At 37.4% G+C, this 27,832-nt stretch overlaps 2 protein-coding genes and 1 pseudogene across 2 annotated transcripts; 2 read left to right on the top strand and 1 right to left on the bottom strand.

Annotated features, from left to right (window-relative positions):
• Window positions 1-1,337: 1,337 nt before the first annotated feature.
• Window positions 1,338-8,742, bottom strand: LOC114379447 (auxin-induced protein X10A-like). Its single transcript, XM_028338108.1, has 3 exons — window positions 8,630-8,742; window positions 3,903-4,069; window positions 1,338-1,441 (listed from the first exon to the last, which is right to left on the bottom strand). Exons 1-3 carry the CDS (start codon window positions 8,740-8,742, stop codon window positions 1,338-1,340), a joined length of 384 nt encoding a protein of 127 aa, XP_028193909.1.
• Window positions 8,743-14,828: 6,086 nt separating this feature from the next.
• Window positions 14,829-16,575, top strand: LOC114378786 (annotated as a pseudogene).
• A 5,931-nt stretch (window positions 16,576-22,506) lies between these two features.
• On the top strand, window positions 22,507-23,418 carry LOC114378785. The gene has a single exon (XM_028337406.1). It carries the CDS (start codon window positions 22,507-22,509, stop codon window positions 23,416-23,418), a length of 912 nt encoding a protein of 303 aa, XP_028193207.1.
• The last annotated feature ends 4,414 nt before the right edge of the window (window positions 23,419-27,832 follow it).

Raw genomic sequence — 27,832 nt, 5'->3', positions numbered from 1 at the left:
AATTGACAATGTAATTGATTATCTCGAGAAGGTAATCGATTAGATTCTCATATTAATCGATTAAAGTGTTATTCCTTAAACCTGTAAAGCATTCAAGAATAATGTAATTGATTATAATCTTGATTTAATCGATTAAAGTATTTTTGATCACTTCTGGGAACACTTTCAAGAATGATGTAATCGATTACTATATCCTTATAATTGATTAAACAAGAGACCCACGAAAACATGATCTAAAAAAGAACCGTGTAATTGATTACAAATATATGGTAATCAATTAAACTAGAATGAATATCTCTTTATAAACTTCTCAAAAGACTTGTGTAATCGATGATAGACAGAGGTAATAGATTAAAACAGAGACTTATGCACTAAAGATGTTTCTTACCTTAGAAACTCTCTTTCCACTTCTATATGATGATGCATGATGTACACACAGATAAATTTAAAGAAAAAAACAACGATCAATACAAATGTCACTCAATAAAGAGTTGGACATATAAAAGTAAAAAACTTTTCATAACTTGATCTTCATGTTGCTCCCCATATCTCTAATAGATATGTCTAGTCATAATTGTTACAAAACTAGACCTATTATTTTGGTTTAAGGACAATTTTTCTTTATTTGGTTTTGAAAACTTTAAACCTGTGCTTCTTGAAAGTTTGATAGAGGTTAAAGTTCATAGTTTAATTTAATCTAAAAGACATAGGTTATGGAAAAGAATTGGTTCTTTGATTTCTCCAGATATAGGGTTATAGATAATAAGCCTTACATTAATTCATGATGGTACGAGAGAGCTTTGGTTACAAGAATAGACCAGGTTTATTCAAGGAAAAATAAGCCTTGATGTTAAGTCCAATTTTATGTTGCACCAGTTTTGGCAGGGAAGGTACCTCGTGTGTTTAGGATTCTGGAAAGTGGAAACTTAATATTTTATTTTCCTATATATATTTATTAATAAAATATATTTTGTTTGTCCCACATAAAATTATTTTCTCTTGTGTTGTAGGGAAAATATTTTTGCTCTCCCCTTGTTAGGAATCATGTGTATTGGTTTCTATTCCTTCTTTAAAATTTACCGGAAAAAAGTCAGGCTTTTTAACCGGATTCAACCTTGTTCCTATAGAGAGAACTGAACATTGAATGTAATTAACAGAAAATACCGAGGAGCCGCTTGAGTAGTTGAAAAAAATGATAAACTGTGATATTGTGATTCTGTTTCTTTTGCCTCTTTCTCAAGAAAGGGATATATATCTTTACAAGTTGAGAAGATGCCTATTCTACAAAAATGTCTCCACTAATCTATGTTAGTCTCCTAAAGTCTGAGTTTTTATTGTCAATTCAAGCGAGAAGTTATACCTAGGAAGACATCTTCACTCCAAGGAATTGTGAGGCCACCCATGGGATGGTCATATCCAAACTCTTCCTCAACCATTAATTGTAAGAAACCATCTTCACTTGCAGCCATGAATATATATAGATAAAAGGATATGTAAGAAACCATTAATTGGTTACTTGAATTATTGGTGGAGGGGTGTGAGATAAGAGTCATGCATGGGACCAAAGGAGACACAAGGCATGTGGTGTTGTCTTAGAGGACTTTCTTTAGGTTGCAACGTAACATCTTACAATAGATAATACAAGTGCCACCATCTGGATCTATAAAAAAGAAAGTCTAGTTAGATCATTTTGACACTTATTCAGGGTGGTGGTTTGGGCGGGGAACATCATTTATGTAATCGTCAATCAATGTTTCTCAGAAACTGACATATAAAAAATGTGGTTCATAGTGCCTCATAATATGATCATGCATTCAATGTTGGTTCTCTTTTGATCTCCTCCGTTTCAGAGCTATGAAGTCCTATAGGACAGCCCCACATGCCTTGTCTCTGATTTGGTCCCATGACTCATATCTCACACCCCTCCAGCAATAATTCAAGTAACCAATAAATAGTTTCTAACATATCCTTTTATCTCTATATATTCTTGGCTGCAAGAATTTAGGACCAATAAAAATCATTCACATCCTGAAGCAGTCAAAATTTAAAATTCTCCAGAGTTTTTTTAAACAATTGTCTTCTCAAATCAATACCACAATGGGTATCAGAAAGGCATTATTTTCAGCAAATGAAGTATCTTCAAAAGCCGTTCATGCGCCAAAGGGCTATCTTGCAGTATATGTCGGAGAGAAAATGAAGCGGTTTGTGATCCCCGTGTTGTACTTGAACCATCCTTCCTTCCAAGACATGTTGAGTCAAGCTGAGGAAGAGTTTGGATATGATCATCCCATGGGTGGCCTCACAATTCCTTGCAGCGAAGATGTTTTCCAATGTATAACTTCTTAGTTAAATTGACAATAAATCTCATACTTTAGGAGATTAAAATAGATTAGGGGAGACATATGGTCCAATAGGTGTCTTCTCAACTTGTAAAGATCTCTCTCTCTAGTAAGAGATAAAAGAAACAGAATGACAATATCACATTATATCATATTTTTGTGCGTAATGACATTGAATTCATCTACTGAAGCAGCTTCGCTGTGTTTTCTGTTTATTAGTTTCAACATCCACTTCTCTCTGGACGAGCAATGTTGAATTCTGTATAAAAACCAGACTTTGTTTTGAGAATTTTCAAAGAAAAAATAGAACACATGATTCCTTGCAAGAGTAGAGCAAAAGTATTCTTCCTAGGACCAAAGAGAAAGGCAAGTTTATTTGGGAGAAAGTCATAAGTATTCGTGTGAAGTTAAAATTTTGAGGTGCTAAGGCCTCAAACACATGAGGTACATTCCGGCCGATGTAGGTGACAAGTAACAATTTTATGTTTTTGATTGAATAGCACTGGCCTACTACTGTAGCAAAAGCTTTCTGTGATACCATTGATGTATGGTGTGGCTTAGCATCTATAACCGTGCATCTGTAGTAGTCAAATAACCAATGCTTTTTCATAACTTGTGTCTTTTAGATAAAATGAAACTGACCTTTCAAACCAAATAAAGAAGTTGCCTTAAACCAAAGCTATAGGTTTAGGTCAGTAAAAAATGACTAATATTTGTATCATCACAAAATATTTATACAGCTGGACTTGGAAGTTAGAGATCTAGTTTGTGAATTTAAAATTTTGTGAATAGAAATATATTGTAAATGGAGAAATAATTAGAAATTTAGAATAGAAACATCAATTTAAAACTATTGATTACTCATTGAAGCGGTGTGCATCGGAGCAATTCCTATTTTGTGTCCACCTAAATTTGCAATATCTTCATCCATTGCTGTTGTGAATTTTGGGGGCAATACTATAGTAGAAACAATCCATTATTTTCTGCCCAAGGAACAACTCATAATCCATGTGAAGGTGCTCATTGTTTAGGACAATGGAAGAACCGGTGCCCCTTGGAAAATGATAATGATTTTGCAGTGATAAAAGAATGGAAGGGAGTACTAAATTAACCGAAGACACATAATTACTATGTGGTGCTGAAAGCCAAAATTGAATGAGTCACGTATTATAGAAAAATATAGCAACAAGTGGTTGAAAGGGGTTACAGGTTCAGCACAAGGAGGTACATTGAAATACATTTGGGAAGCAGTAACATCCCTTATCAAGGTTGGTCAATATCTCCGACAAATTTACTGCACTTAATCCCAGGTATAAGCTCGTAGCCTGATATATGTCAACTTAAATTTGATAAAGATACTGATGTATTTGTGATTTGGGAAAAGCAAAAAGTGTTTAGACAATGTCTTGTGTTGGATTCTCATTCAGGAAACAAGTTTAAACTTCCAATAAAATTATAAGGAAACAAAATACAAAATCCTCAAAAAACAAAGGAAAATTCCTTCTGTACAAATTTGTCCCATCTAATCTATCTTTGTCTCCATTAGCATGCTATACAAGTCATTCAAGTTAGAAGTGACATTTAGGAACTCATTCTCCTTGCATGGTATTGTGAGGCTACACATTGGATGGTCATACCCAAATTCTTCCTCAACTTGATTCAACAAAACTTGAAAGGAAGGTTGGTTCAAGTATGAAATGGGGATAACAAACCGCTTCATTTTGTTGGTACTTAATTAGATGATAGTTGCTAGTTGATAGTTTTAGAGAATTATTTTAGAAAGAAGGCTATGTCATTGATTTCTTGGATGATCAATTACAACATACCAATTGTCTATTTATAGGCTGAAGTCACCAACCTCTCAATGGTGGTGAATGTTTCTACATTACTTTAGGTCTTTCTAGAGTTTTCATGATAGATTAGTATCATGATAGTTCTAGATTCTTCTATCTTATACATACACTTATAGTTCTAGATTATTTTACCATATTCATATACATTATAGTTCTAGATTGTTCTACCATATTCATAAACACTATAGTTTTAGGATATTCTACCATTTCCATACATATTATATTTAAGAATATTCTAGAAATTTGTAGCAATTTCAACACTCCTCCTTGATGCAAATTTCTGTGACTCCGAGCATAGCTCGTAATTCTTCAAATCTTGGTCTCGACAATGCCTTCGTGAATATGTCTGCAATTTGATCTTCTGTTCTGCAGTAGTTGAGTTTTATCTCTTTAGTTGCTTCAGCTTCTCTGATAAAGTGATACTTGATTGCTATGTGTTTTGTTCTGCTGTGATGAATTGGATTCTTCGCCATTGCAATTGCTGATTTGTTGTTGCAGTTGATTTTAGTAGGCTCATCTTGTTTTTCTCCCATGTCTTCAAGTATCCTACGAAGCCATATAGCTTGATTCGTTGCTTCAGCAGCTGTCACGTACTCTGCTTCTGCTGTTGATTGAGCTATTGTACCTTGCTTCTTCGACGCCCAAGAGAACATTCCCGATCCTAGTGAGAAAGCATAGCCAGAGGTACTCTTCATGTCATCTGCCAAACCTGTCCAATCACTGTTAGTGTAGCCAAGTAATTCTGAGTTGGTTTTAGTAGTATACCATATACCGAACTCTTTTGTTCCTTGTAGATACCTCAAAATTCTTTTTCCTGCTCCAAAGTGTATTTGACTTGGGCTTTGCATGAATCTTGATAGAAGACTTGTAGCATACATTATGTCAGGCCGTGTAGCTTGAGACTTGATGTAAAGTGTAGGCTCACTCTTGCTCCTCCTGAATCCTCGATCAATGAAATACTGATCGATTCTGCTATACCATGCTCGAGGTGCTTGCTTCAAATTGTAGAGTGCTTTTCTTTGTCTTAACACTTTGCTTTCTTTGCCTTCAGACACGAATCCTTGTGGCTGCTCCACATAGATCTCTTCTTCAAGTACGCCATTAAGGAAGGCGGATTGGACATCTAGTTGATGGATACTCCATCCTTTTTGTGATGCAAGAGCTATTAGAGCTCTTATGGTATCAAGACGAGCTACTGGTGCAAATGTCTCATTGTAGTCAATTATGGGTTGCTGTGAGTAACCCTTAGCTACTAGCCTCGCCATGTGTTTCTGTATGGTGCCATCAGGGTTGAGCTTTGTCTTATAGACCCACTTAACCTCAATGATATATTTTCCATGGGGATGATTTACTAACTCCCATGTGTTGTTTTTCTTGATCATCTGTATCTCTTCTTCCATTGCCTTGACCCATACTTCCTGCTTTGACGCTTCTTCAAAGCTTTCAGGTTCAAGTATGGCCAAGTTACAGGTTTCATATATGTCCACCAAAGATCTTACTCGTCTTGGAGTAGACTCTGGTGATGATAGTTCTTGATCTTGTTGTTGTAGTGGAGGTGAAGGTGGTTCACCTGGGTCTTCTTCCTCAGCTTCTTCTTGAGGTAGTTGAGCGGGTATAAGAACGTTCGTCTCCACTTTGTCTTCATCCCAATTCCAAGAAGCGTACTCATCAACTTCAACATCTCGACTGATGACGAGTTTCTTAGTTTGCAAGTTGTAGACACGGTAGCCCTTAGAGATATTGCTATACCCAAGGAAGATACCTCGTATAGTCTTGTCTTCAAGCTTGTGCCTTTTCACGTCTGGAATGTGAATGTAGCATATAGATCCAAAGACCCTTAGGTGCTTTGTTGATGGCTTCTTCCCGTTCCAAGCTTCAATTGGAGTCTTGTCTTTTACAGACTTAGTTAGACATCTGTTGAGTATGTAAACAGCAGTGTAGACTGCTTCAGCCCAGAATGTGTTAGGTAGTCCCTTATCCTTGAGCATCGATCTAGCCATTTCTATAACTGTGCGATTCTTTCTCTTGGACACTCCATTTTGTTGAGGAGGATATGCGACTGTAAGTTGTCGCTCAATACCTTCATCCTCACAAAATCTTTCAAACTAGCGAGAGGTGTACTCTTTGCCGCGATCACATCTTAGTACTTTTATCCATTTTCCACTTTGATTTTCAGCAAGGGCCTTGAACTTTTTGAATACTCCAAAGACTTCTGATTTTTCTTTTAGAAAATATACCCATGTCATTCTAGAGAAGTCATCAATGAAGAGTATGAAGTACCTGTTGTTCTCATGTGATGGCGTCCTCAATGGTCCACAGATGTTCGTATGTATCAGCTCTAATAGATTTTTCGCTCTCCATGCTCCGCTTCTTGAGAAAGGAAATCAGTGTTGCTTACCAAGGAGACATCCTTCACACACTTCATTGTTCTCCTTTATGCTTGTAAGATCTCTCATCATGTTCTTCTCATGTAACAACTTCAAGGCATGTGTGTTGAAGTAGCCAAATCTTCGATGCCATAGCCATGAATCATCAACTTGTACCTTCATGGCAATGTTTGTTGCATATTTTAAATTTAGAGGGAAGCTTCTATTGCTCTTATTTATCTTTGCTTGGGCTATCTCAGACCTTTTATTTTTGTTGTCTAAAATTTTACATACACCTCCTTCAAAGTGAAGTGTGTAGCCTCTCTCCATCATTTGGCCAATACTTATTTAGAAGATTTTCTTTTAGGCTAGGAACTAATAAGACATCATGGATGAGTCGCGTACCTTTATCCGTCTCCACCATGACAGTGCCTTTGCCTTTTGATTCAACCACACTTCCATTTCCCAGTCGAACTTTGACTTTGATAGACTCGTCAATGCTTTTGAAAATAGTCTCATCCTTGGCCATGTGATTGCTACATCCACTATCCAAGTACCAGCTTCCTCCCTTTTCTTTTATTGAGTCTTGAGTGACATAGAACATACATTGTTCTTGATCATACTCCTATGCTATATTAGCTTGATGCCTATTTTTGTTGCGACAATTTTTCTCTACGTGCCCGAAATTCTTGCAATGGTTGCATTGTGGCATATTACGAAACCAACAATTTTTCTCTGTGTGGCCTTGCCTTTTGCATATATTGCATGGAGGATTTTTATCTATTTTGTTCTTAAGGAAATTCCTAGATCCTTCTCTTCTTCTGGAAGTTTCTTCATAATTTTTCTTTCCTCCATTTTCTTTGTTTTGGGGATGAAATTTAAACTTTGACTGGAAGGCATTTTCAAGTGTATCTTCTTTATGCCTATACAGTCTTTGCTCATATGCTTCAAGAGAGCCCACATGTTCTGTCTCTGATAGAGTGGATAGATCTTTGGTTTCCTCAATCGTTGTCACGATTGGGTCAAACTTTTGGGGCATAGTAATTAGAATTTTCTCAACAATTTTCTTGTCAACAATATCTTCCCCAAAAGCTCTCATTTGATTAACCATTTCTTTAACTTTAGAATAGTAATTTTTAACTATCTCAGACTCCTTCATCTTTAATAGTTCAAAATCTCTTCTTAGAGATTGAAGTTTAACGGCACGTACCTTAACACTTCCTCGAAACTCCTCCTGCAATGTGTTCCACACTTCTTTGGCAGTCTTAGCTCCCATAATTCTTGGGAAAATTGGATTAGTCATCGCTTGTTGCAAGGTGAACAACGCCTTTGAATTTTTCTGTTTATTTTTCTTCAACTCTTTTTCTTGAAATGCATTAAGAGCTGAAGTATCCGCGGGAATGGTGAAGTCTTCTTCTACTATGTCCCATAAATCTTGAGATGAAAAATATGTTTCCATTTTAACACGCCAAAAATCATAATTTTCACCATTGAAGATAGGGACATAAATAGTTGATGATTGAGTAGTATTATCCATAGCTTAGAAAAAAAATATTATTGGAGTGGGTTAATAGTACAAAGGAAATTTTTGAAGTAGTTGGGAGGATTTTGGAATGGTAGGTAGGTAATATAACTACGCCCAATGTATGACCGAACATAGCTCTGATACCACTGTTGGTAGTTAATTAGATAATAGTTGATAGTTGATAGTTGATAGTTTTAGAGAATTGTTTTAGAAAGAAGGCTATGTCATTGATTTCTTGGATGATCAATTACAACATACCAATTGCCTATTTATAGGTTCAAGTCACCAACCTCTCAATGATGGTGAATGTTTCTACATTATTTTAGGTCTTTCTAGAATTTTCATGATTGATTAGTATCATGATAGTTCTAGATTCTTCTATCTTATACAAACACTTATAGTTCTAGATTGTTTTACCATATTCATACACATTATAGTTCTAGATTGTTCTACCATATTCATACATACTATAGTTATAGGATATTCTATCGTTTTCATACATATTATATTTAAGAATATTTTAGAAATTTGTAGCAATTTCAACACATTTTCTCTCTAACATAGACTGCAAGGTAACCCTTTGGGATATCCACAACTTTTGAAGATGCTTGGTTTGCAGCAAATGATGCCTTTCTGATACCAAGAAGACGAACACCCATTGTTGTATGTGTTGAGACTTGGGAAGAGAAATGTCAAGATAGACTTGTAAATAAGAAACAAGTTTTTTAACTTCAAATGCTTTAGGATGTGAATGATTTTTTTTTGTCCTTAATGCTTGCAGCCATGAATATTTATAGATGAAATAATTTCTAACAAATCGTTCGATAACTGAATTAGTGTGTGGGGAGGGCTGAAGGCTATGAAATAAGACTCATGGGACCAAGGGAGACAAGGGCATATGGTGTTGCCTTGGAAAACTTTGTCAAAATATCAATAGTTAACATAATACTTCCCCACGTTAACTTGTTAATCCGCTTGAAATGAAATAGATTTATAATCTCAAACCCAAGAGATATAATTCGTAAACAAAACATTGTGTTTAGGCATGTCTCAATTGGTAATAAATGGAGGGCTTGATGGCCATTTTTTGATAAGGCTTTAATTTATCATCCTTGATAAAGGCACTGATGACAAACCCATGTGATATCTCATGTGTATGCCCCCCATCCTTTAGCCGTCATTCTCTCTAGGAATTGGGTTTCCAAATAATCTTAAAAACTATATATACACTATCCTTTGACTTCACAAACGACACATGCCATTGCAATCCTGAGGCTTCAACATTTAGATTCATTCTTTGAAAATTTGAGATTGTTCTTCTGCCTTCAATCAAGCAAAAAACTGAGTTTCTGTTTACCTACTATTCGGCGGGCATCATTCACGACTAGCCAAGCAACTTAAAAATTTGTAGATGTTCCAAAGGGCTATCTCGCAGTGTATGTTGGAGAGAAACAAAAGCGGTTCATGATTCCCATATCATATTTGAACCAGCCTTCATTCCAAGACTTGTTGAATGAAGCTGAAGAAGAGTTTTGATATGATCATCCCATGGGTGGCCTAACAATTCCTTGCAGTGATGTATTCCAACGAATAACTTCTTGCTTGAATTGACAATAAGTCTAACGCTTTAGGTGACCGACCTAGATTAGTTGAGACATTTTACCAATTTTTGAGTAATGACAACAATTCAATTTCTAAGTATTTCTGTTTGTTTTACTTCTCTCTTCAATTTGAATTGAGGTTTATTGCTGAAAAAAAAGATTTGACTTTTATCGACGGAATGAAAAAAAAATATGATAGAATCTAACCGAATTCCACAGCATATAGCAGCCCGTCCCAGATATTTCACAGACTAGGAAAAAGATAATAGCTAGTATTTTGCTAGGACCAAAGAGAAACTTGAATTTATTAATTTGGGATGGAATTTAAGGATTTTTAAGTTCTATAGTAACACATAAAATTAAAATTCATGGCCCCATTCATACACCTTTTTATTGAAATAAGTTGAAGTCCCATCTCTGTTTAGCTAGGTTTGTATACCTTCTGTGGTAACACATCGTGCCAAATCATTTTACCAGCTTTCAATTTGGCATAACACCTTCAAAGATTTTCATTAAAATAAGACAAATTTTAGAAAGAAAGATTTCATTGGTTTTAAGAATCAGTAGCTTTAGTGGTTGCGATTGCCCTTCAATATAATCTAGTTCTTAGTATTGTCTTGTAAGAACTCTCTTCAGTCCTGGGCAAAACTCTTAAATTCAGCATGACCCACCACTAGAATATCGATGGCTAGTTTGTATTGCTGAACAGAAGTCTTGAGACTTACTTGAAATGTTTTGCTGGAAACAATACTTACACTTGTACCCCAATTTCCACCCAGCCAACTTTCAGTACAACTAAGCCCATCACTTCGTCATAGGCATGTCCCCTTAATTTACAGACCCTTTATGGTAGACCATCTTCATCGATTAATCTACAAGAAAAATGACATATGCCTACAGAGACTTTTGCCTACACATATAAATTAGTGTAGGTAAAAGTCAAAAAATACTTATACCTATAATTGTTTGTCATAGGTAAATTCAAAAGTTTGTACTTACTATTATTTGATGTAGGTAAAACTCAAAATAACTTCTACTTATAAATGCTTAGTGTTGGTAAAATTTCAAAAAACTTATACCTACGATTACTTAGTGTTGGTAAAATCCTATCAAATTTGTACCTACAGTCTATTAGTGTAAATAAAATTTAAAAAGTTTATACCTACAAATAATAGTGTAGGTAAAATACAATAAAACAAATATATTAAAATAATTATTTTAAGAGTTTATATCTCCCCCGTAGATCTCTCTCACTTTTCTCTTTAGAGGGTCCAACTTGCTTCCAGATCTCGCACCGATTTGGATCACTCTTTTGACTCTTCTTCTTCCAATTCATTCGCCGCTGCAGATCTCACTCTCCGATCCAAGCCGTCATGGCGGCTGCCAACGCTCCGATCGCCATGAGAGAAGCTCTCCCCGTGAGTTCTCCGCACTCTTCCTTTTTCTCCCTATTTCCTTAGCTCGATTTGCAACTCCACTTCGCTACTTAACTACAACAAAACCTGCTATCTTGTGATAAGTAGCAGTAGAATAATAACTATCATGCTTTACTAGATTTTGTTTTTTTTTCTCTCTCTCCCGAATTGAGTATTCCGCGATAGATTCGATCGGTGCCATTACGAAGTTCATTCACTGCACTACTTTACTTTCTTGCTTTTCAGTTTGCATAGATCTAGATGTTTCTTGTGTTTTTCCTAAACTGTAGAGTTAGCGTGTGTTGTGAAGTGAGAGTGATGTGATTTGTGATTGCAGTTGCCAAGCATTGACATAAATCCGCAGTTCATCACTTTCACGCATGTGACGATGGAGTCCAATAAGTATATATGCGTTCGAGAAACGGCTCCGCAGAATAGTGTGGTTATCATTGATATGAACATGCCGAATCAGCCTTTGAGGAGGCCTATTACGGTAGATTCCGCTCTTATGAATCCAAATTCCAGAATCCTTGCTTTGAAAGGTTGGCTACTATTCCGTTGTATTCTTCTCATGAACTTGTGACTCGTGTTTGTGGCTAGTAATGATGATGTGGATTTGTGGATAATATAACTACCGGTATTTTGGTATTGATTCGAATTTCGTACGTCATTGTAGATATCAAGATTTATTGGAAGCTTAAATTCTTTATATATTTTACATTAGCATGTAGTTATAGGTGCCATCAATTCTAACAGTTACATTAGCATGTAGATACCAAAAATTTGGGCCATCAATTTTTAAATGCAGGGGAGATGCTGGTTGGACCAGCTAATGTTGATATATTTTACATTGTAGATACCAAAAATTTGGGCCATCACTTTTTATTTGTCTCTTTATGGGAACATATATGTAAGAGACTATGTATGCTGAACCACGGCATCCCTTGTGCTTCTATTCAGCTTTCTTCCGTTTTTTTAATATATTACTCTCCTTTTATTAAAGAAAGAAGTCACGATAATGCATCACTACATCTCTATATATCTAAAGTTTCGTGCATGCATGTTTAGGAATGAAAAAAATTTCAGAAGAGGAGAGAAACTATTTTTTGGAATTCCTAGTTATCTTGTAAAATAAACCAGTCTAACATATGATGAAAATTAAGGGTTAACTTAATTTTTATAATATAGATCATATGGATTGCTATCTTTCCTTAAATTTTAAATGATCTAATCAAGTTCTTAATAACCTAAACCAAATATAAAAAGTTAATAAAAATTAAATGGTAAGATGAAAAAAAATGATTATTTGTGACTTTGGAATAGGATAATCCACAATGTAAAATATATCAGCATTAGCTGGTCCAACCAGCATCTTGATTCAGTTTTTGTTTTCTACTTTGTTTTACATTTTTTTCTCCATAATAACTTATCATAAACTCTGTTCTGTTGCCTCGTTTTTTGTTTCTGAGAAAAAACAAACAGAGGAACTCGTTTGCTGCTTAGGATCATCAAAATTTCACCAGTATTCTCTGCCAAGTACATATCTCAACTATTGATTGAGTATATAAGGTTAATGATAAGGATAATGACGGAAACAAAGTGTGTTATTGGCTTTTGTTTTTTTTGTTCGTGATGCTTCGACCGATTGATTGACAGAGCAATCGTATTTCTAGAGTTAATTAATATAGTTTGTTTTCGGTGTTTTTTGTGTGAAACGTTAGGATAAGCTGATGGTACTGTGGTTTGTAAGTTCTGTAGTTTGTAATGCATTATTGAGTGATGTTTGAATCTATATGATGAAGTTAAAATTGCAAACTAGTGTTGATAAATTGGGTTGTGACTTGTGAGTGTTTGAATGCAGCATCATGTCTTAATAATTTTTCTTACATTGCTTCTTTTAATCTCTAACTCATTAGTTTCTTTTCAATATTTAGCCAAGATTCTGAGGTGATGACCTTGTTTGTTTTGGTTTGCTGAAGCATATTGTTTCCTTTTATTTGAATATGAACAGGTGGCAGCTTCTACTAGAAGAACAACAACATCACAGATTCCAAACTACCCCAATCTTCCATATCAGTTGCTGTGTCAAGTTCAAAATGTCACACTTCATGTGAGTGTTGGGTGCTGGTTGACTTGACTTGACCACTTGTTGCATTTGTCCTCAAGAGCTTATTGCATTCAGGGAGCATGTTGCATTTTTTAGTCGCTGTCCTCATTTTCAGTGTAAATTAGAAAGCTATTATTATTAAATATTAATTAGAGTCTGCAGGTCAAGAAAATATTATTATACGCTCATATATCTTAATTCCTCACTGTTTCTGTTTGATATGTGTTGAATTAGTTCTTTCACACTTAAATTACAGGGATGCTGATTGTAATCAAGCATTTAATTTTTCTTGATGTCAAGAATCACAAACCATAAGGTCAGGAAGTGAGTGCAGCATGAGTAAACATTGATACACCACAAGAAAAATGACATTTGCCTACAAACACTTTTGACTACATGGGAAGCCGCTCCTGCGATTGCCGCATCGTTGTTCTCGTGAGCCACCAGGTACACATATAATTTCTTTTTGAAGGATTCCTTTCGTTTAAATTTAATAGTGGTAATTAATAATTCTATTAGAAGTAATCATGGAGGTTTTGTTTTATTTAATTTGAGTAATGCTTTTAATGTGTTGCAGATTTAATTTCACAGGGTTCAATTCTAGGTGTTGAGGTCAGCATTTCTAGAAAATCATATTCTACTCAACTGGTTGTCATGGAAGATGAGAATGAGAACCAAAATTCCGCGCCACCTCAAAACGGAGGGTTTCTCATCCCGAATATATTTACTTTAACTATACCGAAGGTTAATGAATAGCTTAATACGTAGCTTTTGATTTCTTGAATAGTTTGGTTGAGTTTTCTTGTTGTGGTACTGATTTTGATTGGATTCTTACTGGTTTGTGGTAGGTTGATGGAGGTTGCAATTTATCAATTAAAGTTCGGTGGTCATAATAACTTCTCAATTTGAAACTTTTATATAAGTTATTGTCAACATAATAATAGAATTCTGACTTTGAAAGTGCTTTTGCAATGCTCAAAATCTTGAGAAGCAGTTCTCAATTTTTGTTGTTGCCTTTTGGTGTAATAAAGTTGTTTTGGACACTATTGATCATGATAGGGACACAAATGTTGCTCTTCACTGTTACCATCAACTAACTAGTGCTAACTTATGTTTTGAAATTATCAATATGAGGGATCATAATATTCATTTCATTTTATTTTTTTGTAAATAGTTATGAGTATTATTATTTTCCATTTCGGGAAAATTAGACTATCATAATATTCCCTTTTTAGTCTTTTTAATTTCTGGTTTCTACTTAACAATTTAACCATGACTAATCATTAGGTAGTGCTAATTTAACAGGTTTTGCAATAATGTAGCTTCAGAAAATCTGTTAGTAAATTTTCTTTTATCCTTTACTGCAGTTATACTACAAGGCCACAAGCTGTAGTATCATTTCATGATGAACCAGCTGAGTGATAGCAGCAAACTTGTCATAGATTCCACAATTTTCTTATCTCATTAGTGCATTATGGTAAGATGTTTTTGTTCAATATATGAGTCTACACATATCATTACTAACATATATTAATTAGAAGTTATCCAAAGAATTAACCCTTCTTGAAGTGTTCTTTACGGGGTGAATTTCTTGGAATTTTTTACATTTCTTAAGTTTTGTTATGCTCATTTTTGTTTGTTTTAACATTTTTCTTGCATCCGGTGCTGTAGGTAATGAGTTGAGTGGTAAGGGCATTGGTGCAAGTGTTGGTGTTGCACAATATGGGAAAGACTTGATAAAGCTTAAACAAATTCTAAGCACGTTATACGAGAGCTCCAAGTTCAAGCCTTCACTTGTCGCACCTGGGGGATTTTATGAAAAATATTGGTATGAAAGGCTTCTTCAGGTTTCGGGTTCAAGCATAATCAATGTTCTGACTCATCATTTATATAATTTGGGCCAGGTTTGATTGTCACTTACTTAATTCTTTCTACTATATAGGCTTTGTTACCAAATATTTGATAATCTAAAATATCTAGACAATCCTTCCTTTGTTTCTATTTTCATTTCTTGTGAGTAGTGGTACACTGGCATGAAATCAGTTGAGGCAATAAGTCATGCTTAATTGGTAGGTTATTGCTTCTCTTTCATTAACATGATGATGATGTTTATTTTTCATATTTGTTTGTTCCATTTCTATATATTACATTCAAAAAGAAAATGCTGTCATGTCTGAAAAACCATATAATTGCAAGAGAGTTTGCTAAAATAGACTATGAAAGGCCTCTTTTGACAAAAATTGATATTATCTGGAGAGATAATATATGAAGGTTGGATTTGCTAATTTATGTAGAGATACGTCTTAGCCTCCCATCTCCTTGATTGTCTTCAAAGCTACTGAAAGATGTTTACATTAATATGAATGCCAACATGAAATTGTGCCATGTTGAACTATCCCATCATATACTTTAATACTGATCATTTCTGTTTAATTTGTTTTTCTCATAAGTGCTTACTTTTTCCTTGCATTGAAAGATATGCACTGGCAACTGATATATAATATATTCATTTCAATATTTAACCTTATCAGCTTATCTTGTACCAAGGGTGATATACTTTATTCACTTGCTTGAAAAATACTATTGTCTGTCATTCCTGATCAGTGTTTCTAAGTTGATTTCTCTTTTAGATAGTGATGAGCATCTTGAAAGGAAGATTCTAGATCCTGAGCGCTTGAGCAGGGTGGAATCAATTTTCAGCAATCTTTCAGAAACCATTAAAATATATGGTCCTTGGTCTTCTGCATGGGTAGGAGAAGCTGGAGGGGCATACAACAGTGGTGGCAATCATGTTTCTAATAGATTTCTAAACAGCTTCTGGTGAGTAAAATTGGTTGTCCATTCCTTCCATCAGTTTTTGTTCTTTTTTAATTTCTAAAGGATGTATTATGATGTTTTTTCTGTTATATTTAGCAAAACATGTTGCTAAATATAAAATTGGTTGTGATTTATTGTAAGTTTTGAAATTTAAATGGCTCAGGTACTTAGGTCAACTTGGAATAGCATCTTGCTAGAGCACTAAAGTCTATAGCAGGCAGACTTTAATTGGAGGGAACTATGGCCTTCTCAATACCACCACCTTTGCTCCCAATCCTGACTACTACAGGTAAGTACTAATTGAAAATTGCAACAAACGAAAAGAGAATACTTTTTTTTCCTTGAAGGTTACTTGAAGATTTCTAGTGATTATTACATCATGTTTGAACATATCTAATCCTAGGTTCTGGCCTTGTTTCTAAACAGTGCAGTTTTGTGGCATCGGTTAATGGGAAAGAAGGTTCTTGCGGTCTCAAGTGATGTTCATATTAAAGACTTTTACCTACAGTTAGAAAATGTAAGTAGAAGTTAATGACTTTTACTTACAGTTGAAGATGATAAATACATATTAAAGACTTTTTACCTACAGTTAGGAAATGTATGTAGAAGTTAATGACTTTTACCTACACACTATACATAGTAGGTAAAACCTATAGTGACAGACAATTAGCCGTCATTATACCCCCCCCCCCCAAAGTTGACAAAAGAAACGTCCGTAGGACAAAGTCTATCATACATTTACCTACATATTTTTTATTTATAGTGACAGTTTTTGTCTCTAGGTATATATGTCATTTTTCTTGTAGTGTATTCCTGACTATGTCCAGTTAGGCACCTTACAGATTAAAATACACATCAAGCTGAATTGAATTGGGATGGGACTTCAATTTATACAGCTCACAGATTAAAATGCATCATATAGATACATGCCTAATGTGGCACTGTTATTTGATAATTCATATATTTCTATAAAAAGGTGTATGGTTGAGGTCATGAATTTTGATTTTATGAACTATTATAGAACAGAAAAGTCTTTTTATTAAATTCAAGTTCCTCTTTGTTCCTACCAAAATACTATCATAGCTTTTCCTGGCCGTGAAGCATGTGGCCTATTATATAGTTGTCAAGACATTTTTATACTTTTTTTTCAGCAAGAGCAAACTCCTGATGGTGTCTATTGTTCTAATAGTAGAAGTAAGTGAACTATGTAATTGATAAACATAAATACAGAGCAAATTAATTCTTTGTCATTACTCAAAAATTGGTAATCTTTACAAGTTGAGAAGAAGCCTATTGTATAAAATGTCAAAAATTGGTAATTTTTTGTTAATTCAAGTGAAAAGTTATATGTTGTTAAACATCATCACTGCAAGGAATTGTGAGGCCACCCAAGGGATGATCATATCCAAACTCTTCCTCAGCTTGATACAAAAGATCTTGGAATGAAGGTTGATTCAAGTATGACAATATGGGAATCACCAGCCGCTTTTGCTTCTCTCCAACATACACTGCAACATAGTCCTTTGGGACTTCTACAAATTTTGAAGCTGCTTGGCGAGCTGTGAATAATGGCTGTCAAATAGCAGGTAAACGGAAACCCATTTTTTTTACTTGATTGAAAGAAGAAGAAAAATGTCGAAGTTAGCTTGAGGATTGCAATGGCATGTGTTGACTGAAGACCATGGAATGTGTATATATAGCTTTTAAGATTCTGTGGAAACCCAATCCCGAGAGAAAGTGACTGTTAATGGATGGATGACATACGCACGAGTTATCACATGGTTTTTTCTTCAATGCATCTACCAAGGATAAGTTGTGAAGACGTGTGTATGCCCACCATATCAAACATTGGCCAACATAAAGCTTCCACTTGTGTAACCTAATAAGACATGCCTCAGTGAAACGTAACGATTATTTATTAATTGATATTTAATATTTTTGTTAACATGCTCTGGACAAGTTTTGTTCACGTTACATTGAAGTACAGCTGGAAGGTAACTTCTGGCTGACGAATTATAAGGCAATGGATAGTGAGAGATCATTTATCATTTTAATCATTTATGTGGTTTGAGATTATACATCTATTTAATTTCAAGCGGAAATAGTGAGAAAGTTCTCCAAGGGAATACCATATTCCCTTGTCTCCCTGTATGTCCCATCCCATCAATCTTGCCTTATAGTCCTCCCCACCTTAATGATTCATGTAGCCAATGATTTCTTACAAATTATTTCTTCTATATATATTCATCGATGCAAGCATTTAGGACAACAGAAGTCATTCACATCCTAAAGCATTCGAAGTTCAAAAGCTTGCATCTTATATTTCAAAGTCTTTTCTAACTTTCTCTTCCCAAGTCTCAACTCAAACAACAACAAATAGGTTTTCGATTACCTGGCATTAGGAAGACATCAGTTGCTGCAAACCAAGCATCTTCAAAAGCTCTGGAGGTGCCAAAGGGCTACCTTGCAGTCTATGTTGGAGACAAAATGAGGCAGTTTGTTATCCCCGTATCATACTTGAACCAACCTTCCTTTCAAGATTTGTTGAATCAAGCGGAGGAAGAATTCGGGTATGACCATCCAATGGGTGGTCTCACAATACCATGCAGGGAGGATGAGTTCCTAACTGTCACCTCTCACTTGAATAACCAGTAAATCATGTTAATGGAGACACAGATAGATTAGATGAGGCAAATTCGTACATAAGGCATTTTCTTTTATTGTGAGAATTTTCTATTTCGTACAGAAGTTGAAACTTGTTTCCTAAATAAGAATTAATGCAACACAGGACATTGTTTAATTACTTTTTGCCTTTGTCAAATCTTGATATGGTTTAACATATAACACACTGTATCATTACTAAATTTAACTTACTATGGTATTGCCATGGAGTTATTACTACCATGGTATTGCCCTAAAATTCACAACAAATATAGAAAGAGATCGTAAATTTTGGTGGACATAAATTAAGAACTCCGATCCACTCAGTTTCAACATATGCTTCTTGCATGGTATGACCATAGTTTCACTTTATCTAATATAGACAGAAGTTATGGAAAATACATTGGTTCCTTCACTTCTTCCCATATAGGGTTAGTGATTACGAGCCATACTATTTACGAATCGTAAAAGAGAAAATTGTTGTCACAGGAGTAGGCCTTGTCTATTCAAAGAAGAAAATAAACCTTGACATTAACTCCAATTTTATTTTGCACCTGCTTTGGCAGAGAAGGTGCATCGTGTGTTTAGGTCCTTGCAGCTCAAATTTTTAATTTGATATGTATAATAATTATTAGAATACATTTTGTTTCTCCCAAATAATTTTATCTTTCCTTGGTCCAATGGAAAATACTTCTGCTATATATACGTACCATTTTAGAAATCATGTGTGTTCTATTACTAATTTGAAATTTATCATAACAAAGTCTCATCTTTTAACAGAATTCAACCTGGCTCATACAGAGAGGAGTAAAGATTGAAACTAATTAATCAACATAAAGTATAGAGAAGCTTGATCCTTGTGTTGTTGAATTCATTAATTGTAATTAACAACAAAAAAAACATATTATGTTTCTTTTTCTTCTCTCTTGAGAAAGGGGGGTCTATACATTTTGAGAAGACGCCTATTGTACAAAATGTCTCCTATAATCTATGTCAATCTCCTAAACTGGGAGATCTATGCTCAATTCAAGCAAAAAGTTATATGTTGGAAGACAACTTCGCTGCAAGGAATTGTGAGGCCACCCATGGGATGGTCATATCCAAACTCTTTCTCAGCTTGACTCAACAAATCCTGGAATGAAGGTTGGTTTAAGTATTGATAACTTCTAAATAATTGTGAATTAATAGTAAAGAATTATTCAAATTTTGGCCTGAAATTAATTATTTAGCAGTTATTTGTGATTAAAAGTTAGAAAATTAATTAAATTGAATTTTTGGTTGCAGATACAAAAATTGGAGTTACATTAAGCAAAAAAAGCAACAAAAAAAATGAAGGAAAAGAAGAAGTCTGAAGCAGGCCCAACCTAACACGCGCGCTAAGCGCGCATCACGCGCTAAGCGTGCAAGGCAATACAAGCGCTAAGCGAGGCGTTAAGCTCGAAGATGCAGAATTCGTTACGCGCTAAGGGCGCGATCCAACAGAAACACACACTAAGCCTACAGCTCGCACTAAGCGCGAGGTGTCGCGCTAAGCGCACTTATGAAGGCCCAAAGCCCACTTCAGCAGCTATAAATGGAGAGCCAGTCCAAGGGAAACAACACATCTTGCCTCAGAGCACTTCTCTCAGCATTCTAAGCCTAAGCTCTCCCTTTTCTCTCTATATTCTTTGTTTTTTTTATTACCCCCATTCTTTCTTTCACCCCCAGTTGTAAAGCCCTCAATGGCCATGAGTGGCTAATCCCCTTGCTAGGGCCTGGCAGGCCTAAAAAGCCAATGATGTATGGTGTACTTCAAGAGTTATCAATGCAAACAGGATTCTTTTTATCTTGCATTCATTTCTTAAATTTCTTTTGGGTTTTATTTGCTCGGGAGAGGGTATTTCCTAATAAGGGTTTAAAAATTAATGCATGCATCAATTTTAGGGGTTATATGCTTGGGAAAGGGTAACACCTAATAGAACATCTTAAGAAAAGAATCATCGGGTTAGCATTGCTAGGCATAGAATGATAACTCAATGCCCATGCATTTAGCAACATCTAGAACTTAACCTTAATGCATTTTAATTATTGAATCTTCGGAAAGGCATTTGGGAGATAGGTAGTTAAAATAGGCTTGTCATCGTGAGGCATCAAGGGCAAGTAAGATTAATAGATGTGGGTAGAACTAATACAATTGCATTGGTAATGAATATCATATTTACATGCATCATAGGCCAATTGGGTTTTCCCGGTCTTGGCATTTCTATTAATTGTTTTTCTAAATCTATTTGATCTAGTAATAACAATTTAATTTTGCAACTATTCCTATTTTTACTATTTGTTCTTTACTTGCAAATTGAAAAGTATTCGGTAGAGTGTAATAAAATCCCTGTGGAAATGATACTCGGACTTCCGAGGTTTACTACTTAGAGCAATTTGGTACACTTGCCAAAGTTTCAACAAGTTTTTGGCGCCGTTGCCGGGGATTTTATTTTCGCACTTAATTGCCCTACTATATCAGTTTGTAAGCCCAACTCTTCTTTTCTTGGCTTATTCTTTTAGTATTCTTTCTCTTCACTTCTCTTCTTTCTTTCTACCATAATTGGTCTGGTAGTGCCTTTTTGTTTTTATGCGACTTAGAACTGCATCTGGAGACGTTGTCCCTATCAACTTGGAAATTGAAGCTACTTGTCGGCGTAACAACGCTGCAAGAAGAACGGAACAAGACACAGAAGGAAGCAGTTACACCTCGCCTCCTCTTTCTCCACATCACACTAAAATGGACGGGGAACCGGCACGAAGAGTCACACTAGAGGACTTCTCTAATACCGCCACTCCTCAGTTCTTCACAAGTATTGCAAGGCTGGAGGTTCAAGCAGCCAATATCTCCTACGCGCACTCCCTTATTCAGTTAATCGAAGGGAACCTCTTCCATGGTCATCCAAGCAAAGATCCATATGCTCATCTAGCCTCATACATAGAAATATGCAACATCGCCAAAATCGCAGGAGTCCAAAAAGATGCAATACGCCTTAACCTCTTCTCCTTTTCCCTAGCAGGAGAGGCAAAACGATGGTTGCACTCTTTCGCAGGTAATAGTTTAAGAACCTGGGAAGTAGTAGTGGAAAATTTCTTAAAGAAGTACTTCCCAGAGTCAAAGACCGCCGAAGGGAAGATGGAGATTTCTTCTTTCCATCAATTCTCGGATGAATCCTTTAGCGAAGCACTAGACCGTTTCCACGGATTGTTAAGATAAACACCGACACATGGATACAACGAGCTAGTACAACTAAACATATTCATCGATGGCTTGCAGCCTCAATCGAAACAGCTACTAGATGCATGCGCAGGAGGGAAGATCAAACTGAAGACTCCCGAGGAAGCGATGGAGCTCATCGAGAACATGGCGGCTAGCGATCAAGCAATCCTTCGTGATCGTACCTATGTTCCCACGAAAAGAAGTCTCTTGGAACTCAGCACGCAGGACGCGACTTTGGCATAAATCAAGTTATTGACGAGGCAGATAGAAGCCCTTACCGAAACCCTCAGCACAAGAGGAGAGCACAAGAGGAGGGTAAGGTTGAAGAAGAAGACCGGCCAGAGGAAGAAAGGACAGAGACACCAGAAGAAAGGACAGAGGAAGAAGAAAAGGTGGCATCGCCACCTAAGACCAAGAGCCAGAGAGCAAGGGAAGCAAAGAAGGAAGAACCACCAGCCCTACCACAGGATCTCCCATATCCTATGGTACCCACCAAGAAGAACAAGGAGCGTTACTTCAGACGTTTCTTGGAAATATTCAAAGGGCTGGAGATCACTATGTCATTCGGGGAAGCCTTACAGTAGATGCCCCTCTACTCCAAATTTATGAAAGACATCCTCACCAAAAAGGGGAAGTACATTGACAACGAGAACATTGTGGTAGGGGGCAACTGCAGTGCAATAATACAGAGGAAGCTACCCAAGAAGTTTAAGGACCCCAGAAGTGTTACCATCCCGTGCACCATAGGGAAGGAAGCGGTAAACAAGGCCCTAATTGATCTAGGAGCAAGTATCAATCTAAATGCCCTTGTGAATGTGCAAAACAATCGGGAATTTAAAGATAGATCCCACCAAGATGACGCTTCAACTAGCAGACCGCTCAATCACAAGACCATCGGGGTGGTAGACGATGTCCTAGTCAAGTTACGCCACTTCACTTTTCCGGTGGACTTTGTCATAATGGATATCGAAGAAGACACAGACATTCCCCTCATCTTAGGCAGACCCTTCATGCTGACTGCCAACTGTGTGGTGGATATGGGAAATGGGAACTTGGAGTTGAGTATTGACAATCAGAAGATCACCTTCGACCTGTTCAAGGCAATGAAGTACCCACAGGAGGGTTGGAAGTGCTTCAGAATGGAGGAGATAGATAAGGAAGACGTCAGTATTCTCGAGACACCACCGTCTTCGTTGGAGAAAGCAATGGTATATGCTTTAGACTGTCTAACTAGTGAAGAAGAAGAAGATCCGAAGGCTTGCTGGGAAGACTTGGATCGACAAGACAACATTCCTGAGGGAGAGGCCAGATATGAGACGCTAGAGAAGGAAGTTCCGTCCGAGAAGAAGAAGATAGAGTTGAAGATATTGCTCGATCATATGAAGTATGTGTTCTTAGAGGAAGATAAACCTATAGTAATCAGTAACGCACTCACAGCAGAGGAGGAAAACAGGTTGGTAGATGTCCTCAAGAAACACAAGGAAGCAATTGGATGACACATATCGGATCTCAAGGAAATTAGCCCTGCTTACTGCATGCACGGGATAATGATGGAGGAGGACTACAAGCCAGTCCGAGAACCCCAGAGGCAGCTGAATCCAACATTGAAGGAAGAGGTAAGAACGGAGGTACTCAAGGCTGGGCTCATATACCCCATTTTTGACAGCGCTTGGGTAAGCCCAGTACAGGTGGTTCCCAAGAAAGGTGGAATGACAATGGTCCAAAATAAGAAGAATGACTTGATACCAACACGAACTGTCACTGGCTGGCGAATGTGTATCGACTATCGCAAGCTGAATGAAGCCACATGGAAGGACCATTTCCCCTGACCTTTCATGGATCAGATGCTGGAGAGACTTGGAGGGCAAGCATACTACTGTTTCTTGGATGGATACTCGGGATACAACCAGATTGCGATAGACCCCAGAGATCAGGAGAAGACGGCCTTTACATTCCCCTTTAGCGTCTTTGCTTACAGAAGGATGCCATTCGGGTTATGTAATGCACCAGCCACATTTCAGAGGTGCATGCTGGCGATTTTTTCAAACATGGTGGAAAAGAGCATTGAGGTATTTATGGATGACTTCTCGGTTTTTGGACCCTCATTTGACAGTTGTTTAAGGAACCTCGAGATGGTACTTTAGAGGTGCGTAGAGACTAACTTGGTACTGAACTGGGAGAAGTTTCATTTCATGGTTCGAGAGGGCATAGTCCTAGGCCACAAGATCTTACCCAGAGGGATTGAGGTTGATCGGGCGAAGATGGACGTCATCGAGAAGCTGCCACCACCACTTAATGTCAAAGGTGTCAGAAGTTTCGTAGGGCATGCAGGTTTCTATAGGAGGTTTATCAAGGATTTCTCGAAGATTGCCAGACCCCTAAGTAACCTACTGAATAAAGACGTGGTTTTCAAGTTTGATGAAGAATGTTCAGCAGCATTCTAGACACTGAAGAATAAGCTCACCACTGCACCAATAATGATTGCACTCGACTGGAATAAAGATTTTGAACTAATGTGTGATGCCAGTGATTATGAAGTAGGAGCAGTTCTAGGACAGAGGCACGACAAGGTATTTCATGCCATCTATTATGCTAGCAATGTCCTGAATGAAGCACAGTTGAATTATGCAACCACAGAAAAGGAGAAGCTAGCCATTGTCTTTTCCTTGGAGAAGTTCAGGTCATACTTGATAGGGTAGAGGGTCACCATTTTCACAGATCATGCTGCCATCAAGCACCTGCTCGCCAAAACAGACTCAAAGTCGAGGTTGATTAGATGGGTCTTGCTGTTACAAGAGTTTGACATCATTATCAAGGATAAGAAAGGATCCGAGAATGTGGTAGCCGATCATCTATCTCGGTTAAAGAATGAAGAAGTCACCAAGGAAGAACCAGAGATAAAAGGTGAATTTCCTAATGAGTTTCTTTTGCAGGTTACCGCTAGACCTTGGTTTGCAGACATGGCCAATTACAAAGCCACGAGAGTCATTCCAGAGGAGCTTAATTGGAGTAATAGGAAGAAATTCTTGCACGATGCACGCTTCTATGTGTGGGATGATCCTTATCTGTTCAAGGCTGGAGCAGATAATTTACTAAGGAGATGTGTCACAAAGGAGGAAGCATGTAGTATTCTTTGGCACTGCCACAGTTCACCCTATGGCGATCACCACAGTGGGGACAGAACAACAGAAAAAAGTGCTACAATCAGGTTTTTTTCTGGCCCTCTATCTTTAAAGATGCTTACGAGTTTGTGCGTTGTTGTGATAAATGCCAGAGAACAGGGGGGATATCTCGAAGAAATGAGATGCCTTTGCAGAATATCATGGAAGTAGAGATCTTTGACTGTTGGGGCATAGACTTCATGGGGCCCCTGCCTTCGTCATATGGAAATGTCTACATCTTGGTAGCTATGGATTACGTCTCCAAATGGGTGGAAGCCATACCTACGTCAAAGGACAATGCCAGGGTAGTAATCAAATTTTTGAAGAAAAACCCACGAGCCATGATTAGTGACGGGGGAACGCACTTTTGCAACAATCAGTTGAAGAAAGTCTTGGAGCACTATAATGCCCGACATAAGGTGGCCACACCTTATCATCCTCAGACAAATGGCCAAGCAGAAATCTCTAACAGGGAGCTCAAGCGAATCTTGAAGAAAACAGTTGCATCATCAAGAAAGGATTGGGCCTTGAAGCTCGATGATACTCTCTGGGCCTATAGGACATCATTCAAGACTCCTATCGGCTTATCGCCATTTCAGCTAGTGAATAGGAAGGCATGCCATTTACCAGTGGAGCTGGAGCATAGAGCATATTGGGCTCTCAAGTTGCTCAACTTCGACAACAACGCATGCGAGGAAAAGAGGAAGCTACAGATCCTGGAATTAGAAGAGATGAGACTGAATGCCTACGAGTCATCTTGAATTTACAAGCAAAAGATGAAGGCATATCATGATAAGACTAAATGCCTACATGATAGCTATGGATTACTTCACCAAATGGGTGGAAGCCATAGCTACGCCGAAGGACGATGCCAAGGTAGTAATCAAATTTCTGAAGAAGAACATTTTTTCCCGTTTTGGAGTCCTACAAGCCTTGATTAGTGATGGGGGAACGCACTTCTGCAACAATCAGTTGAAGAAAGTCTTGGAGCACTATAATGTCCGACATAAGGTGGCCACACCTTATCATCCTCAGAAAAATGGCCAAGCAGAAATCTGTAACAGGGAGCTCAAGCGAATCTTGGAGAAAACAGTTGCATCATCAAGAAAGGATTGGGCCTTGAAGCTCGATGATACTCTCTGGGCCTATAGGACAGCGCTCAAGACTCCTATCGGCTTATCGCCATTTCAGCTAGTGTATGGGAAGGCATGCCATTTACCAGTGGAGCTGGAGCACAAAGCATATTGGGCTCTCAAGTTGCTCAACTTCGACAACAACGCATGCGGGGAAAAGAGGAAGCTACAGATGCTGGAATTAGAAGAGATGAGACTGAATGCTAGTGAGTCATCTTGAATTTACAAGCAAAAGACGAAGGCATATCATGATAAGACTGAATGCCTACATTATAGCTATGGATTACGTCTCCAAATGGGTGGAAGCCATAGCTACGCCGAAGTACGATGTCAGGGTAGTAATCAAATTTCTGAAGAACATTTTTTCCTAATTCGGTGTCCCACGAGCCTTGATTAGTGATGAGGGAACGCTTTTCTGCAACAATCAGTTGAAGAAAGTCTTGGAGAACTATAATGTCTGACATCAGGTGGCCACACCTTATCATCCTTAGACAAATGACCAAGCAGAAATCTCTAACAGGGAGCTCAAGCGAATCTTGGAGAAAACAGTTGCATCATCAAGAAAGAATTGGGCCTTGAAGCTCGATGATACTCTCTGAGCCTATAGGACAGCGTTCAAGACTCCTATCGGCTTATCGCCATTTCAGCTAGTGTATGGGAAGGCATGCCATTTACCTGTGGAGCTGGAGCACAAAGCATATTGGGCTCTCAAGTTGCTCAACTTCGACAACAACGCATGCGGAGTAAAAAGGAAGCTACATATGCTAGAATTAGAAGAGATGAGACTGAATGCCTACGAGTCATCTTGAATTTACAAGCAAAAGACGAAGGCATATCATCATAAGACTGAATGCCTACATTATAGCTATGGATTACGTCTCCAAATGGGTGGAAGCCATAGCTACGCCGAAGTACGATGTCAGGGGAGTAATCAAATTTCTGAAGAAGAACATTTTTTCCCGTTTCGGAGTCCCACGAGCCTTGATTAGTGACGAGGGAACGCACTTCTGGAACAATCAGTTGAAGAAAGTCTTGGAGCACTATAATGTCCAACATAAGGTGGCCATACCTTATCATCCTCAGACAAATGGCCAAGCAGAAATCTCTAAGAGGGAGCTCAAGCGAATCTTGGAGAAAACAGTTGCATCATCAAGAAAGGATTGGGCCTTGAAGCTCGATGATACTCTCTGGGCCTATAGGACAACGTTCAAGACTCCTATCGGCTTATCGCCATTTCAGCTAGTGTACGGGAAGGCATGTCATTTACCAGTGGAGCTGGAGCACAAAGCATATTGGGCTCTCAAGTTGCTCAATTTCGACAACAACGCATGCGGGGAAAAGAGGAAGCTACAGATGCTGTAATTAGAAGAGATGAGACTGAATGCCTACGAGTCATCTTGAATTTACAAGCAAAAGACGAAGGCATATCATGATAAGAAGCTACAGAGGAAAGAATTCCAGCCAGGGCAACAGGTATTACTCTTTAACTCGAGGCTAAGGCTATTCTTAGGTTTGCTGAAGTCCAAGTGGTCAGGGCCATTTATCATAAAAGAAGTCAGACCTCACGGAGCAGTAGAATTGGTGGACCCTAGAGAAGAGAACTTTGAGAAGAAATG

This window comes from Glycine soja, chromosome 12, assembly GCF_004193775.1.
Source record: "Glycine soja cultivar W05 chromosome 12, ASM419377v2, whole genome shotgun sequence".
NCBI classification, from domain to species: Eukaryota; Viridiplantae; Streptophyta; class Magnoliopsida; order Fabales; family Fabaceae; genus Glycine; species Glycine soja.
This window is presented reverse-complemented; position numbering and strand designations above follow the sequence as displayed.

Excerpts from the sequence above, each read along its gene's own strand:
- LOC114379447 (XM_028338108.1), bottom strand. The coding sequence starts at position 8,742 with ATGGGTGTTCGTCTTCTTGGTATCAGAAAGGCATCATTTGCTGCAAAC. Across the intron at positions 4,070-8,629 it reads GTCTATGTTAGAGAGAAAAT|TACCAACAAAATGAAGCGGT; the intron begins GTGTTGAAATTG and ends CATCTAATTAAG. Across the intron at positions 1,442-3,902 it reads AAATGTCACTTCTAACTTGA|AATTAATGGTTGAGGAAGAG; the intron begins ATGACTTGTATA and ends ATGGTTTCTTAC.
- LOC114378785 (XM_028337406.1), top strand. The coding sequence starts at position 22,507 with ATGCCCCTCTACTCCAAATTTATGAAAGACATCCTCACCAAAAAGGGG.